At 36.6% G+C, this 19,369-nt stretch overlaps 1 protein-coding gene across 1 annotated transcript; it reads left to right on the plus strand.

Moving 5' to 3' along the window:
• Nucleotides 1-14,411: 14,411 nt before the first annotated feature.
• LOC143242787 (thyrotropin-releasing hormone receptor-like) lies at nucleotides 14,412-16,322 on the plus strand. Its single transcript, XM_076486279.1, has one exon. The coding sequence runs from the start codon at nucleotides 14,476-14,478 to the stop codon at nucleotides 16,042-16,044; it is 1,569 nt and encodes a 522-aa protein (XP_076342394.1). The 5' UTR covers nucleotides 14,412-14,475; the 3' UTR covers nucleotides 16,045-16,322.
• The last annotated feature ends 3,047 nt before the right edge of the window (nucleotides 16,323-19,369 follow it).

The raw sequence follows: 19,369 nt of genomic DNA on the forward strand, positions 1-19,369 counted from the left end.
TGAGGACGGGCGTTGTCATGTTGAAAAACGTTGTTGACGTTCACCATGATGGGTTGCACATGGGGCCTAAGAATCTCGTAGACGGTTGCGTACGGTCTGATCGGAAATCCTACGCAGCCCTGATATGGTTGAGGCAGTAGACGTCGCAGTGGTTGTCCTATCCCGAAGGTGACGTAACCGGATGTAGCGATCTTGTGCGGGCATGGTCACACGAGGTCTGCCAGATCGTGGACAGTCACGAATTGATCCATGTTGTTGGTGACGATTCCATAGCCTTGTGATGGTGCTTGGGTGGACATTTACAGCTCTGGAAACATCTGATCGAGATTCGCCTGCTTCCAAGCGACCAATGGCGTTGTTGCGTTGTGCTTCAGTCAGTCTTGGCGTAACTGTATTGCGTGTCAGTCGCTTAACACTGAGCTATGGAAACCGAGACCCCGTCACTTTTATAGGGATTTTGCACATGTTGCACTTGCAGAACATGTAGATATTTCAAACAAATTTATTGGACACGCATGCGTTTTGGCAAAAAATCCGATGTTTTCCTCCGTTTTCAAAGTGCACAACTTTTATTTCATTTTGGTCTGTCAGTCAGTGCCTTAACACGTGTAACATCACATACTCTGAGCTTGTAACGTTATTACATATATTTCTCTTTAAAATAAAAAATATTCCTTTTGTGTTTCTTGTTCTGAAGAGTATATATATATAAACTAAAACGTTTAGCTAGAATTAAAGGTTCGGTTTGGTGTGAATTTCGCGCAAAGCTAAACAAGGGTTATCTGCGCTAACTGCCCATAATTTAGCAGTGTAAGATTAGATGGAAGGCAGCTAGTCATCACCACCACCCACCGCCAACACATGGGTTCTCTTAACAACGAATAGTGGGATTGACAGTAACATTATAACGTCCACACCGCTGAAAGGACGAGCATGTTTGGCTTGACAGGAATTCAAACCCGCGACCCTCACATTACGAGCCGAACGCCTTAATTCACCAGGCCATGCCTGCCAAGAATTAGAGAAACTTAAGATAACACTGCATAACAATTTTTTTTAAATTTTTGCTTCCTGAAAAGTTTTTGCTGATTGTGACAGGTACCTTGTGTGTATGCACAAATATAGTTTTGGTTTTGCTTCATCACGTAGGAACTCTGAGAAATAGACAGTTAAATGATTATCGGCCATAACGTATTTAATCGCGTTTATATTTCTAATACGCTATTAAGTTCAACATAATTAAAAGTGTTTTGCTCCTGATTTTTGTTTGTATTTAATGTCCGGTGCATCACGTTGCAGTGTCCAACAGTAGTCAGCAAGCATTGACGGATTCCAGTTGCCTTAATATCGTTTTTCCATTGTAGCAATGTCCTGGTGAAACTGAAGATTTCGATGAAACGGAACGTGATGGGCAAATTTGGATGTGATTTTCGTGATCAGCAGCCAAGAATCTATAAGGAACACCCAACAGTGTTCAAGAAGCACAAACTATGTTGTGCAATGTAATTAAACATGAGGATCCCCCAACCACCCGGGATATATTAACGCCCTTAACATTTTTGTTGTGAGTCAACCACGTGTTGTTAAATCTATTATATGTAACAGATAAAAAAGTAACAAATCAATAAGTTAGAAAGTGATTTATTATAAATCTCTAATAATATAAACGTTTCGTCTATGCGCTAAGAATTACTATATTTCGTTTCAAAAGAAACGTTCTTTCAGCTTCCTAACAGTCCAGAAAAAAAAATGTTTCTAGAAAACTAAATAACCAACTTCAGCGGTTTCATATATCATTTTTAACCTCGGTTTTAGTATTAACAGAGCCAGCTATACTTCGTTCTGTTACACTTTATGATATGAAAACAGACTGTTCTGGCCTAGCGCGTAAGGCGTGCGACTCGTAATCCGAGTGTCGCGGGTTCGCGCCCGCGTCGCGCTAAACATGCTCGCCCTCCCAGCCGTGGGCGCGTTATAATGTGACGGTCAATCCCACTATTCGTTGGTAAAAGAGTAGCCCAAGAGTTGGCGGTGGGTGTTGATGACTAGCTGCCTTCCCTCTAGTCTTACACTGCTAAATTAGGGACGGCTAGCACAGATAGCCCTCGAGTAGCTTTGTGCGAAATTCCAAAACAAACAAACAAACAAACAGACTGTTCTGGTTTCTTGTGACGTAAGAAAGAACTTAAATTCAAAATATTGTAATTGAAATGGAACAAGAAAATGTATTGTTACATGTGTTTGTGTGTGTTTTTATGGCAAAGCCACTTCAGGCTACCTGCTGAGCACACCGAGGAGAATCAAACCCCTGTTTTTAGCATTGTAAATCCGTATACTTACCGCTGTACTAGCATGGGGCGTATTGTTATGAATTGTCAAGAACTTCGACATTCTGTGAAAAGAACCGAAAGGGCACATTAAAGCGACGTGCCTTTTAAACGATTTGTTTGTTTGTTTTGAATTTCGCGCATAGCTACTCGAGGGCTATCTGTGCTAGCCGTCCCTAATTTATTAGTGTAAGACTAGAGGGAAGGCAGCTAGTCATCACCACCCACCGCCAGCTCTTGGTCTACTCTTTTACCAACGAATAATGGGATTGACCGTCACGTTGTAACGCCGCCACAGCTGAAAGGGAGAGCATGTTTGGCGCGACAGGGATGCATACCCGCAACCCTCAGATTACGAATCGCACGCCTTAACACGCTTGGCCATGCCGGACCTTTTTTAAACGATGCTCACATCGAAATGGTGAACACACATTTATTTTTAGGACTCATCAAATTTCACCAGAACGAATCTGTATTTTTGTTTTAAATTCTTTATAAGTTACACCATGAGACTTAACTATGAAGAGAAATTCAGTTTGCTATCCTGACCTTAAACAATTACTTTCTGTTGTGAAGGCATCGTTTTCCATAATGAATGAATGTCAGAATTCTGGTCAAGGTTTTAAAAAGCTTTTCCAAACCATTTGTTCGTCACCTGCAAAACAAGAGAAAGCCTGGAACTTATTAAAACATTGTATCCTTGACGGATGGCTTTTCAGCATTACGTCTAATGAGTCATGCTGGAGATAGAACTTTTTCGTCAGAATAATTCGACCTTACATCCGTTTAATTTACTTGGAGTTATTGTTAGAAGATTAATTAAACTTTGGATGTGTGTTAACTTTCGTACTTACCTAACTAGTGTGGTTTACATTTTATTCGATGAAATATTAGTTGATAGCACGGTTCTGAGCGTTAAAATCTGCTTCGCTTCGTTTCTTTGTAGGCCCAGCATGACCAAGCGTGTTAAGGCGTGCGATTCGTAATCTGAGGGTCGCGGGTTCGCATCCCCTTCGCGCCAAACATGCTTGCCCTTTCAGTCCGTGGGGCGTTATAATGTGAAGGTCAATCCCACTATTCGTTGGTAAAAGAGTAGCCCAAGAGTTGGCGGTGACTGGTGATGACTAGCTACCTTTCCTCTAGTCTTACACTCCTAAATTAGGGTCGGCTAGCACAGATAGCCCTCGAGTAGCTTTGTGCGAAATTCAAAAACAAATAAACAAACATCGTTTCTTTGTGGGTAGTTGGGTATGTTGACCCAGGAGGGTCAGGTGCAATAAAACCTCTTCCTTCATCCCTAGCTTTAATTTCAGCTTCTACAATGTTGTAGTTGTTGAGTAACCCACAGTTCTCTGGCCCTTTTCAGGGCAATGTCCACATATTGTCTTGAGTTACCATTTTTTTTATTTACGTTTTTTTATTTTCTTCTTTTATATTTGTTTCATTATTATTATTTTTAATATTATATATATATATTTAACAAAGTAAAAAAAGAGAAAGAAAGAAGAAAAAGCTATGAATATTATACCAGTTCTAAACGTCTAGTGCATGGTGGCCAGCTTGATTTAAATATATATTCACAGAGGAGAGGAACTTAGGACTATGTTCATCACGTACATCTGTCGAGATCACACAATAAATCATTTTATGTCAATTTTATTAAAATAATTTAGTGCATTATGCAAGAGTCTATCGGATACTGTTTCTACGTTTGCATACTTGTACATGAATGTGGATGAAGTACTGAGTGGTACTTTATAAGCTGAAGTTAAGATTGAATTTTGTATTTTTTGTAGTTTGTGTAGTTGTTTTCGTGTTATGTTTACCCAGGCTGGACATGCGTATTCTATAATAGGTCTAAGGTATGTTTTGTAGATTTTTATTATATTATCAGTTGATGTGCCTCGGATTACGAGTCGAGTGCCTTAACCATCTGGCCATGCCGGGCCCACCTGGCGAACTATGAAAAGCGTTTAGCTAATAACAGTGGCTTCAGTATGTCCCCACAGGCACAGAAACTGAGAGGAGCAGGAACTAAGTGAAACGGGATTCCAAATGGCCTGATAAACTTCATAATTTCTGACAAATGGTATGAATGAAGGGAAGCTCAATTATTTTTTATGCGGGGGAGCCTATCTGTTGTAGTTACACCACTTGTTGTAGTTACACCATTTGTTGTAGTTACACCATCCCTTGTAGTTACACAATCTGTTGTAGTTACATCACCTGTTGTAGTTACACCATCTTTTGTAGTTACAGAATCTCTTGTTGTTACACCATCTGTTGTCGTTACACAATCTGTTGTAGTTACACCACCTGTCGTAGTTACACCATCTCTTGTAGTTACACAATCTCTTGTTGTTACACCATCTGTTGTCGTTACACAATCTGTTGTAGTTACACCACCTGTCGTAGTTACACCATCTCTTGTAATTATACCATCTCTTGTAGTTACACCACCTATTGAAGTTACACCATCTGTTGTAGTTACACCACCTGTTGAAGTTACATCATCTGGTCTAGTTACACCACCTGTTGCAGTTACAACATCTCTTGTAGTTACACAATCTGTTGTAGTTACATCATCTGGTCTAGTTACACCACATGTTGTAGTTACACCACCTGTTGAAGTTACACCATCTCTTGTAGTTACACCACCTATTGAAGTTACACCATCTCTTGTAGTTACACCACCAGTTGAAGTTACATCATCTGTTGTAGTTACACCATTTCTTGTAGTTACACCATTTCTTGTAATTACACCATCTCTTGTAGTTACACTACCTGTTGTAGTTACACCATCTTTTGTAGTTACACCACCTGTTGTAGTTACACCATCTCTTGTAGTTACACCATTTCTTGTAATTACACCATCTCTTGTAGTTACACCATTTCTTGTAATTACACCATCTCTTGTAGTTACACTACCTGTTGTAGTTACACCATCTTTTGTAGTTACACCACCTGTTGTAGTTACATCATCTGGTCTAGTTACACCACCTGTTGCAGTTACACTATCTCTTGTAGTTACACCAACTGTTGTAGTTACACCCTCTCTTGTAGTTACACCACCTGTTGTTGTTACACCATCTGGTCTAGTTACACCACCTGTTGTTGTTACACCATCTGGTCTAGTTACACCACCTGTTGTAGTTACACCATCTCTTGTAGTTACACCACCTGTTGTAGTTACACCATCTCTTATTGTTACACCATTTGTTGTAGTTACCCATCTCTTGTTGTTACACCACCTGTTGTAGTTACACCATCTCTTGCAATTACACCATCTGTTGTAGTTACACCACCTGTTGAAGTTACACCATCTGTTGTAGTTACACCACCTGTTGTAGTTACACCATCTCTTGTAGTTACACCATTTGTTGAAGTTACACCATCTCATGTAGTTACACCACCTGTTGTAGTTACACCCTCTCTTATTGTTACACCATTTGTTGTAGTTACACCATCTCTTGTAGTTACACCACCTGTTGTAGTTACACCATCTCTTGTTGTTACACCACCTGTTGTAGTTACACCATCTGTTGTAGTTACACCATCCCTTGTAGTTACACAATCTGTTGTAGTTACATCACCTGTTGTAGTTACACCATCTTTTGTAGTTACAGAATCTCTTGTTGTTACACCATCTGTTGTCGTTACACAATCTGTTGTAGTTACACCACCTGTCGTAGTTACACCATCTCTTGTAGTTACACAATCTCTTGTTGTTACACCATCTGTTGTCGTTACACAATCTGTTGTAGTTACACCACCTGTCGTAGTTACACCATCTCTTGTAATTATACCATCTCTTGTAGTTACACCACCTATTGAAGTTACACCATCTGTTGTAGTTACACCACCTGTTGAAGTTACATCATCTGGTCTAGTTACACCACCTGTTGCAGTTACAACATCTCTTGTAGTTACACAATCTGTTGTAGTTACATCATCTGGTCTAGTTACACCACATGTTGTAGTTACACCACCTGTTGAAGTTACACCATCTCTTGTAGTTACACCACCTATTGAAGTTACACCATCTCTTGTAGTTACACCACCAGTTGAAGTTACATCATCTGGTCTAGTTACACCACCTGTTGCAGTTACAACATCTCTTGTAGTTACACAATCTGTTGTAGTTATACCACCTATTGAAGTAACACCATCTGTTGTAGTTACACCACCTGTTGTAGTTACATCATCTGGTCTAGTTACACCACCTGTTGCAGTTACACTATCTCTTGTAGTTACATTAACTGTTGTAGTTACACCCTCTCTTGTAGTTACACCACCTGTTGTTGTTACACCATCTGGTCTAGTTACACCACCTGTTGTTGTTACACCATCTGGTCTAGTTACACCACCTGTTGTAGTTACACCATCTCTTGTAGTTACATAATCTGTTGTAGTTACACCATCTCTTGTAGTTACACCACCTGTTGTAGTTACACCATCTCTTATTGTTACACCATTTGTTGTAGTTACACCATCTCTTGTTGTTACACCACCTGTTGTAGTTACACCATCTCTTGCAATTACACCATCTGTTGTAGTTACACCACCTGTTGAAGTTACACCATCTGTTGTAGTTACACCACCTGTTGTAGTTACACCATCTCTTGTAGTTACACCATTTGTTGAAGTTACACCATCTCATGTAGTTACACCACCTGTTGTAGTTACACCCTCTCTTATTGTTACACCATTTGTTGTAGTTACACCATCTCTTGTAGTTACACCACCTGTTGTAGTTACACCATCTCTTGTTGTTACACCACCTGTTGTAGTTACACCATCTGTTGTAGTTACACCACCTGTTGAAGTTACACCATCTGTTGTAGTTACACCACCTGTTGTAGTTACACCATCTCTTGTTGTTACACCACCTGTTCTAGTTACACCATCTCTTGTTGTTACACCACCTGTTGTAGTTACACCACATTTTGTTGTTACACCATCTGTTGTAGTTACATCACTGACCTATAATACTTGTAATGATATTTACGGTGGACTACATTTTTTTTCTCGACATTTCTCTCACCTAGTCCTTTATGGATTCCCAACAAGAGGTTTCTTAATATATCGTTTCAAGTTTATCACTTGCTACTGTCCAGGTCATGACCTAGTCAGGACTATGAAAGTCGAAAGTGTACGCAATATGACGCAATTCCATTCCAGCCAAGAGGCAGGTGGGCACGGAGATGGTTACGTCCTCCTCATCTGGCAAGTGATGTGAGAAGGTAGAACTGACGTGTAATGAAAACGGGTGTGTAGAAGAAGGAACTGGATGTGGTATGAGCGTGAACTATGTGGATTTTTTTTGATTTTTTCAAATCAATTTGAAACATTATTTATACGGATGGAGCACAAAAACGTCAAAGTTTCGATGTTTAATACCGAAAACTACACAACAAACTTTTGAAACCTAAATGATCTGAGAGTTCTATTAGAAAACACACAACATCCCGGATTCATCTCCACACACACACACACACACACCCTTTAACTTACTTAGTGATATCATGTCATACAACTACTACTCTGTACGTGAACTTAGTTCCAGTAAATCAGAATGAGGTAGTTGGAACTGAGGAATGTCCAACCAGTATTTTGGTTAATCAGTATCTATAGCTATGTCGCTTTAGTCATAAAAATTGAATAATACGGATTAAAACGTACGGTTGCCTTTATCTGGTCTTTTCGTTGTTGTCCAATAACTAATTCAATCATGACGCTTTATACAGTTGGTACAATTAACACCACGGATTGTTTTATTTACGGTTTGTACTCAATTTGGACATTAAATATCTCGTTCGAAACAGCTGAGATGTGCTAACTTCCATTTGTTGTGTTACACTTCATTTCCGTTTAATTAGAATTAAAAAACTCCCAAGTATTCGTAAAGCAACCAAACACTTGTTTATTTTAGCGCATATTCACACAATTGGCTTTCTACTTTTCGTCCACCACAGGAAGTTGTGCCCGGATATTAGGGTTGGTAGTACGTAAACTTGCCGTTGACCCGCTAGGAGGAAAGAAGTTACTTTTTTACACACAGAAAGATGTATTAAGAACGATTTTCTTCAACGGTATGTGGTGTTTGTTTGTTTATTTATTGATAAGCACATTGGACTATCTGTGTTGTGCTCACAGCGGATATCGAAACCCAATTCTCAACGTGATAATTCTTCAGACTTAACGCTGACGTACTGAGGGTTATATGTAGGGAAAAATATCTCTTTCCCACTCCCCGAACATATGTCCAGAAATATCTTTAAACTCGTTTCTGTTTATCTGTCTATACAGAGAAATATGAGGTTAGGGTTAGAAATAGACTTCTTAATTTATTTATCTGATTAATAGACTACAACAGAGAAAGCTTCTAAAACGTACTAAAACATTATTTCTCCTATATAATAAAGAACTGACAGGCGAGGAATCATGCCTTAATAACGTTATTAGAAGACAGAGCCACCTACCGCAGTTTTCACATCGAAAAAAATTTGGGGCGATAAGCAACCCAGATATTGAGAATATAAATATCTACTTTAGGATCTTAAAGGAGTTAAGTAAATTGCTCTGGTTACTTACGAAGCTCTTGGACGTATTAATGTGTTTAAGGGCTAGCGAGCATAATAAGCTTGTTTATTTATACATAATGTCGACTCACAGTCTATTAGGAACTTCCACCAAGAACTAATTCCAAACGTTTTAACTTTCGGAAAACTTTGCAACTGTATAAGAAAATTTCATAAGTACATAATAAACAGAGATAATAGAAATGTGTTTTTCATAAAGTAAATAGTTTAACGATTAGTTTATTGAGTCTTACCATGTAGTCGTCATAAATACAATAAATACATGTATAATTGCCATAAATGCATGTCTAATCGTTATAAATCCATGTGTAGTCGCCATATATACAATAAATACATGTATACTCGCTATAAATGCAATAAATAAGCGTGTAGTCGCCATAGATATAACACATGAATGTGTAGTCCACATATATACGTGTGTAGTTGTTATAGAGAAGTTTGATACATAGATGAATATTTCTATTATTGCCCAAATGACAACAAAAATATACAATGTAATAATCGTTATCTAAATAGACCAAATCATAGATCTCAAGCCTTGCTCATAACTTTCACTGATCTAGAGCTATTGGCCAGAGGGATGGTAAACGATCAGTAGCATCCGTCGTTGAATAATCCTAACCAAAAACAGAACTGACCAACGCTCTTATGACGCACCAACAGCAAATCGCATCTAGATCCTTGGACCTTTCGATACGTGCGGGACACGCTAATGCCAAGTTGTGGCCAAGTCATTTAATACTGAAACCAAAACCTATAGATAAAAAATACATTTTTCTTACTTCGTTTACGGGTGAAAGGGGTGACTATGAAAACTATATAAAGTACAGTTCTAAGTATGACCCATAGGGCCCTGTTGCATATACTTTAAAATAATAATTTTTTTTTAATTGAAACTAGTAACTTTCTTGCAGGTGTCGCCATTCTATTGACATGAGGCCCGACATGGCCAGGTTAAGGGTTAAGGCGTTCGACTCGTAATCTGAGAGTCGCGAGTTCGAATCCCGGTCGCACCAAACATCCTCACCCTTTCAGCCGTGGGGGTGTTATAATGTTACGGTCAACCCCACTATTCGTTGATAAAAGAGTAGCCCAAGAGTTGGCGGTGAGTGATGATGACTAGCTGCCTTTCCTCTATTCTTACACTGCTTAATTAGGGACGGCTACCGCAGATAGCTCCCGTGTAGCTTTGCGCGAAATTCGAAAAGAAACAAAACAATCTATCGACATGAGTTGCTTTAATTTATCATGAATTCATAAGTTCATAACCTTCTGAACTTTTCCATTGACACTTTCGTTCATAATTCCAAGTGTGACTGTTCTGCAATAAACACAAATTACAAACAGCGACCTCTAGATCTAGATATCGAGTCAAAAATGTTCTCATATACATTTTTACTTCATATGTGTTTTTCGTCATAACGAGATGTTGAATCAGTTACCAGAAGAAAAATAGGGTTAAACCTTGTCTTCAACGTGCAATTACAAGGTTCATGAATCACCATAAATTGATTATAAAATGAAACAAAAACGCCTAAAAGGGATAAAAAGAGTGCAAAATTTCTAAATAAATTATCATCAAAAAACATTTGGATTCATAACATTAAATATAGATCCCCTGATGGTACAGCGAAAAGTCTACGGATTTACAATGCTAAAATTAGGGATTCGATTCACATTGGTGAATTCAACAAATAGCCTGATGTGATTTTGCTATATTAGTTAGTTTTACTCACTTCTCCTCTTGTCAAAGTTTTATCGAACCTATTAATTAGTTTTGTTGAGCTTCACTTCTTGTCAAAGTGTTATCGAACCTTTCATTTAGTTTTACTCACTTCACTTCTTGTCAAGGTGTTATCGAACCTATCAATTAGTTTTACTGACTTCACTTCTTGTCAAACTCTTATCGAATTAGTTTTACTGAGCTTCACTTCTTGTCAAAGTGTTATCCAACCTATTATTTAGTTTTACTCACTTCACTTCTTTTCAAAGTGTTATCGAACCTATCAATTAGTTTTACTGACTTCACTTTTTGTCAAACTCTTATCGAATTAGTTTTACTGAGCTTCACTTCTTGTCAAACTGTTATCCAACCTATTATTTAGTTTTACTCACTTCACTTCTTTTCAAAGTGTTATCGAACCTATCAATTAGTTTTACTCACTTCAAGTCTTGTGAAAATGTTATCGACTTGTTTCACAGTTCTTGTTATTGGTCCTGTTGAAGGAAACTTTAACAGGAGCATGTATGCTGCAGACTTATAAGGGTAGAAATTCGGTTTCGATGTCCGTGGTGTGCAAATAACCCATACTGTAGCTTTGTGCTTAACGGCAAAAAAACAACATATTCCACAAAATAATAGTAAAATGTATGTTTACATTCTGACCTTCCATCTTTTATACGTTATTTACTGTCGAAAACAGGGAATCAAACACTGCAGGCTCGGCATGGTCGGGTAGTTAAGTCGCTCGACTCGTAATCCTATGGTTACGGGTTCGAATCCCCGTCGCACCAAACAAGCTTGACCTTTCAGCTGTGGGAGCGTTATAATGTTACGGTCTGTTCCATTATTCGTTGGTAAAGGGGTAGCCCAAGAGTTGGCGGTGGATGGTGATGACTAGCTGCATTTCCTCTGGTCTTACACTGCTAAATTAGGGACAGATAGTACAGATAGCCCTTGTGTGGCTTTGCGCGAAATTCCAAAAACAAACAAGTAAGAACACTCAAATAGTACAAAACTAATTATCTTCTTATTGTCTCTGGACTAATATAGCAGATAAAAAAAACAGCTTCTAGAATAAAATAAACGTAATAAAGACATGCAACTAAGCTGTGATGAAACGTGGAAAATGCAAGGTAAGGGTTAAAGTTTATTTGCAATTCAAAAGTGATCACACAATTAATATTTCAGTGAAAAGACTTTTATTTTATCAGGTATTGTAACACTTTGTATAATACCTACATTACATGTATCGATGGAATTATATGTTTGATACTTTAACAACATTGGTGGAACTGTATGTTTGATATTTTAACAACATTGTTGGAATTCTATAGTTGACATTTTTTATCATGATACATTAAAATTATTGATAGAATTCTGTGACAAAGACCTTACTTCCTTTTGATAAATAGTTCATCATAACTTGTCGCACGATATTTAATCGCTCTGAGATATCTAAAGAACGGAAAGGCTTACCATACAATTTCGGTATTCATAAAGTTGTTTTATAAGAAAAGTCGCGGTCTATTCCGTTTGGTTTGTAATAATAACAACAGTTAGTACCAAATATTGTTAATGGAATTCAGGTTTAATCAGCACTACGATGAAGCCCCAGCAACAAGGCCCGTCGTGTCTAATATATTTAGTGTTATTTTATGTCTCTGCCTAAACGATAGCGGATGAAAAAATCCCAAATTAACGATAGTTTGCGACTATTTTTGATTGGCTGAAAATACACATCGATATTTCAAATTATATTTAAATATATATATATATTTCTAGTTTGATTAGCAAGTGCTAACTCAGGTTATATTCCCCTTTTTTAATTTTTCTACTACGGTGGAATAGGACAAATGCATTTATAGTGGATTTCTCGTCATCAAGAAACCACGAGACTATACAATTGGTTTTCTGTGCTCTGGCCCCTATGAGTATCGAAATCCAAATTTTAACATCCTAAGCAAGTACAACGGTAAATCTACGGATTTACAACACTAAAACCAGGAGTCCGATTCCCCTCGATGGGCTCAGCAGATAGCATGTTGTGGCTTTACTATAAGGAAAATACACACAAACACTCAGTATGCCTGTACTTCATGTCACACTAAGTTTCGATACTCGTGGTAGGCAGAGCACAGATAGCCAACTGTGTAGCTTTGTGTTTAACTTCAAACAAAGAAATACGTATTGCCTGGTTATTTGTCATCAAATTAGACTCTTATAAGAAACCTTCAGTTTCCCTGTCATTGACTTAATAGTGTCTTTAAAGATTTGTTTGTGTGTAAGGTGTTATAAATCAATTTTCTAAACATGTTCTATTCATCCCTTTGACATTACTTTAAAGTCGCAAACTATTATCGTATTTTGAAATTACTCTGCACCTCTAGTGGCACAGTGGTATATCTGCGGACTTACAACGCTGGAAATTGGGTTTTGATACACGTGTTGAGCAGAACACATATAGCCCATTGTGTATTTTTGTGCCTGGCTACAAACAAACGACTAAAACAGTCTCCACTATAATTATTTATTTATTTCATGGTTCAGTAACTCTGTTTTAGTTTGGGGGTATCGTTTAAAACATTTAAAGCCTAACTTAGTTATTTTAACGTGAAATAATTTCCAGACAATTATTCCCTTTGATATCTTTTCGATACCACTAGATATAATAATGTTTCATAATATTTATTATAAAACTTTTAAGTTTTCCTAAATATATTCAAATTCTACTATGCAGTTAGAAGTAGCCTTTGACTTGGCGGTGGTGACTAGCTGCTTTTACTCTAATTAATCACTTCAAAAGTAGGTACAGTTTGCAATGACAAACCTCGCGTAGCTTTGCGCGAAATTTAACAAACATATTTAGGGGTAAAAAATATATTATTTGAATGATCTGGTAATTTTTGCAGTAGAGACCAATCAGTTGTCCAACATAAGAAATTGCTATTGGCATTAACTTCAAGTTGACCTTAAAAAAACACTTAGGTAATGCATCATTACTGTAAATCATTCTAACATTAAGCTGTGAGTGCGTTATAAGAGTAACAGCGTATCCTTTATCGTGGATGGCATGTGAAAGGTGCATCTAATTGGATGTCTTCCTCCTGGTCAATAGTTCAAAATGTGGAACGGTGAAATATAGTCTTAGTAGTTCTGCTATAAATGCAAGATACGTACGGAAATAAACATTAAAAGAAGAGAAATATATTGTTTATTATATAAACAAGCGAAAACTAATTAACTAAGATGCTGCTTTTATTCAAATTAAATTATACATTGTTTGTGATAAATTATTATTTTGTTTCACTAGTTGCAACTGAATTATATCAACTCTGTAACTCAGAACGACTGGTATGGGTATGTACACTTATCTCTTCTTATCAATAAAAGTGTTAATACCCACACCAGCCGTTCTGAGATACATTTTTTATTTCAAGTGGGTTTCTCATCATCAAACATTATATCAATTCTTTTGTTATTTCAAAATATTATTGATTGTTTATTAATTTTAAATCATAAAACAGTTCTGTTTCATAAATTTTTAATCAAACGTTTGTATGTAACTAAACACAAAACAACACAATGGGCTATCTGTGCTCTTCCCACCACGACAATGGCAACCCTTGTTTAGTATTGTAAGTTCGCAGACGTAGGTTAACGATTGATTGTTGAGAATATTATACATAATTTGGTCCTTATTTCAAATAGACCTCTTAACAGTTTTTTTCTTTTTTCAGGTTTCAACAGCTATAATAAACGAAATCCTCCTTTCTGATACTGCACTAAGCCTGCTTTATTTCTTCCTGAGTTTTACTTCCACATAATGTCCTCTCAAATGATATTTCCCACAGACTGCACGAGGAGCAATCGACGGCTTACATATGCTAATTGTTCGTCATACAGTACAGACTGCTTTCTTTCTAATTGTAGTAATACATTCTGGACCAGTGCCAACCACACACTTGTCGTTTCAAACTTCACCGAAACAGCGATTGGAGTAGACGAAAAACTCGAAGAATTTCGAGAACAGAGTCGTTTCTGGATTCAGCGAGTTCTGGTTCCTGTCATCCTTATTGTTGGTCTAATTGGAAATACCATAACGATAGTTATACTGACCAGACGGCGCATGCGTTCCTCTACCAATAATTACTTAGCAGCTCTAGCTATCTTTGATATGTTATATTTAATGTGCGTTTTTGGTCTGTCTCTGTCTCATTATCCAGGGATACAGAGTCCAAGTTACGTTGTATATTGGCACATTCGGCCCTTTGCTATTATGTTAACAGACGCTTGTAGCAATACATCAGTTTGGCTAACAGTGACCTTTACGATAGAGAGGTACATTGCAGTTTGTCACCCAATCAAAGGAAAAGTATATTGTACAGAGTCTAGAGCAAAGAAAGTCATTGCCTTTGTTTCCCTGATCTGTTTTTTCTTAACCTTGCCAACTCCATTTGAGTGGACCGTCATTGAAATCACAGATATGGATACAAATAAAACTATGATGACTATGGATTTTTCGGACTTTGGAAATAACCACCTCTACAAAACAGTGTACTATACCATGACGGCCATTTTGTTCATCTTTGTCCCACTTTTTCTTCTTGCCATATTCAATTCCTTCCTCATCAGGTCGGTTCACCTTTCTAAGATACAACGGGACACCATGACACATCACAGAGAGTCAAGAGATTCTCTCCAACAGGAAAATAAAATTACAATCATGTTGATTGCTGTAGTTGTCTTATTTTTTGTCTGTCAGCTTCCAACCGCAGCAATATTAGTCTATACATCCTTACATACCGTTCCTCCTCATACCAACAAAGAGGCTCTTCTTCTGGGACTAGGTAACATCTTCAACTTTTTGGTGTGTATCAATGCAGCTGGAAACTTCGTCTTGTATTGTTTATTCAGTCAAAAATATCGACGGACTTTTCTTCAGACATTCTGTCCGTGCATCAAGAGCAAGTTGGTCCGTTTACAGTCCGTGTACCAGAGATCCGCGTATAGTAACGTGGACGACAGCTTGCGGTCATCTAGAACCAATGTGGTTCGTCGATCGACACTCAACAGAGTTAGCAAGCCATCGTGTTCTGGAAACTTTCGAGAATCTGAAACTAGCAGGCGTGAATGTCTGGACATTACTGACTGTCACAGCTCTATTGTTCTTCCTCTGACCCACGTGTCCAGTCATCATGATGAAGAGGAAAGATCCATAGTGAGAAAACATACAAAATTTCCCTCGATTTTTAGTAGTCAGTGGAAGCAGATGTTGGGTAAAAAAAAAGAGTGTGGTCAGATAAAAAACGTGACCTATCAGGAAGAAAACGAAACAGCAATCATAACTAACCCTAAATGTATGCTTACTATAAACGTTCATTCGACAGTATAAGTTTTTGATGTGTTTATCCTCTTCGAAATTATTATTTTCTTCGATATAATACTGTCTTCTTGTCAGAAAAATTAGAAGAACCAGTTTGGAATATGTTGTATTCTGAAGTGTCAGGTCTCATGTAAATATGTTGTTAACAAATGTACTTATCTTACTTCCACTGCAAGATCTTTAGCCCTTAATAAATAATTTAGAAAACTTATTCGTGATTCACTAACACTAACTTTTAAAGTGACTACAATATTTCTATCTACTGTATGGTTAGATTTCTTATTCTATTTTAACAGGGATGGCGAAAAAAATTCTTTTGAAGTTTTGGTGTTATTATTACGTGGTAAACCTCAAGAGGCTATTTAAAACAGGCGAAGAACTACTCATTCGAAAAGTAAAAGTGAAATATTTTAATCCAATACTTCAAGCGTGAGTTTCAGGAGCTATTAGATCTCTCAATTCTTGGAGAACATCATCCACAAGTCAGTGTTAACATCAAAGTTGTTGCACAGATGTTGCAAAATATTAAACTAGTGAGAAGTTTAATATATTTAATATACCGAGACTCACTGTTGTGAGAACTGAAAAACAAGAACAGCTAATAAGCCACCCCTATTGAGAAAGTGTTTATGTTCAGGAAGGAACACTCAAAACACTTGTTAACAGTTATTATTTTGTGGTATTCAAAGCACAGAACAGGACTTGATAAGAACAGGATTGGTGCGAGACAACAATTTAAGTGCTAGAAATGTGCCCATCCACCAGCAGCCAATAAAATTGATGGTAAGTGTGTTAAGTAATGAAATGTACATAAAATCAAGAAATGTTATTGTTATTCATGACTCTAAAGTGTTTTAATTGTAACAAATAACACAATATAAAGTACAAAGAATTTATCCAACTTAGTAATTGGGACAAAAAATGTTCGGGTGAAACGTCATCTTTCTTTGTCAGTTTTCTTCCTCCAACTCATTATGACCAATTTTCTTCTTCTTTATATTTTGGTTTTCACTGTTTGGCTACTGCTCCATCTTTTGTCAGAATTCCATTCTCAACTTTTTTACAACTTACCTTCCACTCACTATTTCTCTGCAACTTACTTCCTACTTCCTATTTCTTTAGAACTTATTTCCCACTTCAGTGATGACGAGAAACCCACTTGTTGAGAAATTTATATGCAAAAACGGCTCGTTTGGGCTGAGAAAACACTTTACATAGAAGAGCGAACAACGTTTCGACCTTCTTCTTTGTGAACCTGACGATGACCGAAGAAGGTCGAAACGTTGTTCGCTCTTCTATGTAAAGTGTTTTCTCAGCCCAAACGAGCCGTTTTTGCATATAAATTATTTCCCACTTTCTTATTTCTCTTCATCTTTACTTCCTACTTCCTATTTCTCTATAACTTACTTCCAACTCCTTATCCCTCTACAACTTACTTTCCATTTCCTACTTCTCTACAACTTTACTTCCCACTTCCTATTTCTCAACAACTTACTTCCTGCTCATGTTCCCCATTGTACTTCCTATGTCTTGTTTTGCTCTTTCTCTTCTTGTCTTTTCCTTAAATTGTCCTTCCTTACACATTTGTATTAAACATTTTTATGGCTGTTTAATGTGTAAAACAGAGTTAAAATTGAAACATTAAGAACAATATTTTGTTTAAATATGCTTTCAAGGTCCTTCAAGAAATACAGTCTTATTCAATTTAACTCCGACCTCTTCCTCTGTCCTTCATATTAACTACTTATTATTTAAATATGGACAGAGAGCCATATTGAGCTTGCCCCGTTGGGGTACCTTTCACCATTAATCTCTACAATAAGGTTGACAGGGTTAAACATAATAGGGTATAATACTTAAATTTCTTTCGTCATTATTTCTAAATATACAAATGGTGTTGAACGTCTTACTAATGTTATAACGAATTGATTTGAAACTACACATGTGAATAGTATACGGAAACGTAAGTCTCGCGCTGGAAACCTTAATTTGAAACCATTTTTATGAAAGACGAGTGTAAATAATTATTCATAATTCGACCATAAAGTTGAAAGTTTTAGGTAAAGAAATTAGATATTTTGGATTAAACAAAATTACTTTCAAATAGAATGTTTTTTTTACTATTTACCCAATAATCAGAAAAGAAAATACTAAGTGAAATGGTTTAGTGTTTTACTAACCATAGCTAATAAAATCAATACGGAAATAATTTTGGGTGTTCAATAAATGAAAGATTAGTTTTTTTACTATCCCAATAAACCTCGTTTTGACAAAAGAAACATTAACGTAATCATTTGTTTCCATACTTTTATCACTTCATATTTTAAATTTTTCATAACTGACAAGACAAATTACATAGATAATACTTAAGAGAGATATTTTCCTCGCTCGTACAGTGATAAGTATACAAATTTACAACGCCAAAATCAGGGGTTCGATTCTTCTCGGTGGGCTCAGCATATAACCTGATGTGGCTTTGTTATAAGAAAACATACACACACTAAGAGAGATAAAGAAATATTATGGGATCTATATTCAAAAAGGTTTTTCCAGAACCTAATAAAAGAAAAACGTCGTTCCGGAATGCAAATAATAATTTATTAACTTATAATTTATAATAATTTATTGACTTATAGTTTAAAACATATTTAGTTTTATCATTTATAACAGGCTATATATACACATACACACCTCTTGTCTGAAATCCAAAAAAGGAAAAGCATCGAGTAACCCTAATATAGAATATATGAAACAACTGTTTGTTTTCAGAAGTTAAGAAAATATTCAAAGTGATTTGAATGGTTCACTACTTTCTGAAAAAAAAAGAAAATATTTAAAGTTTAAGCAACCGGACTTTCATATTTATTCTTCTCTTATCCATTGGATTTCCAATTTTGTCACAGCTTTTCCCAAATTCAATATTAACAGTCCACTCTTCTTATGTGACACGCCACCTATCCACTTGATATTCAGTCCTCTCAGTCAGCTGATGGTGAGTCACAATAGACTATAGAGCTCATAATAATAAAGAAACAGCTTCAGAAATATTGAAGCTTATTGGAATATAGTTGCTTTATTGGTATTAGTCCTAACAAAATAAATGCAGTTCGTTTTCAATAAAGATTCTCTACACTATTCAATCCTAGCTAAATTTACATCTTAGACAAACTTGTATATTGTAGTCTTAGACAAACTTATATGACTTTTGTTAGGTGGAAAACTTCACTTGAGAGAAAGATTCCAGTTTTTTTGTGATGTTAAAGGATGTAGACTAAACTTAGGTAACGAACTCAGTACCAAAATCGATGGAAAACTACAGTTTCGAACAGTATCT

Source organism: Tachypleus tridentatus, unplaced genomic scaffold (genome assembly GCF_004210375.1).
Source record: "Tachypleus tridentatus isolate NWPU-2018 unplaced genomic scaffold, ASM421037v1 Hic_cluster_2, whole genome shotgun sequence".
Taxonomy (NCBI): domain Eukaryota; kingdom Metazoa; phylum Arthropoda; class Merostomata; order Xiphosura; family Limulidae; genus Tachypleus; species Tachypleus tridentatus.

What these genes read in the sequence shown, in the direction of transcription:
- LOC143242787 (XM_076486279.1), top strand. Translation starts at nt 14,476, where the DNA reads ATGTCCTCTCAAATGATATTTCCCACAGACTGCACGAGGAGCAATCGA.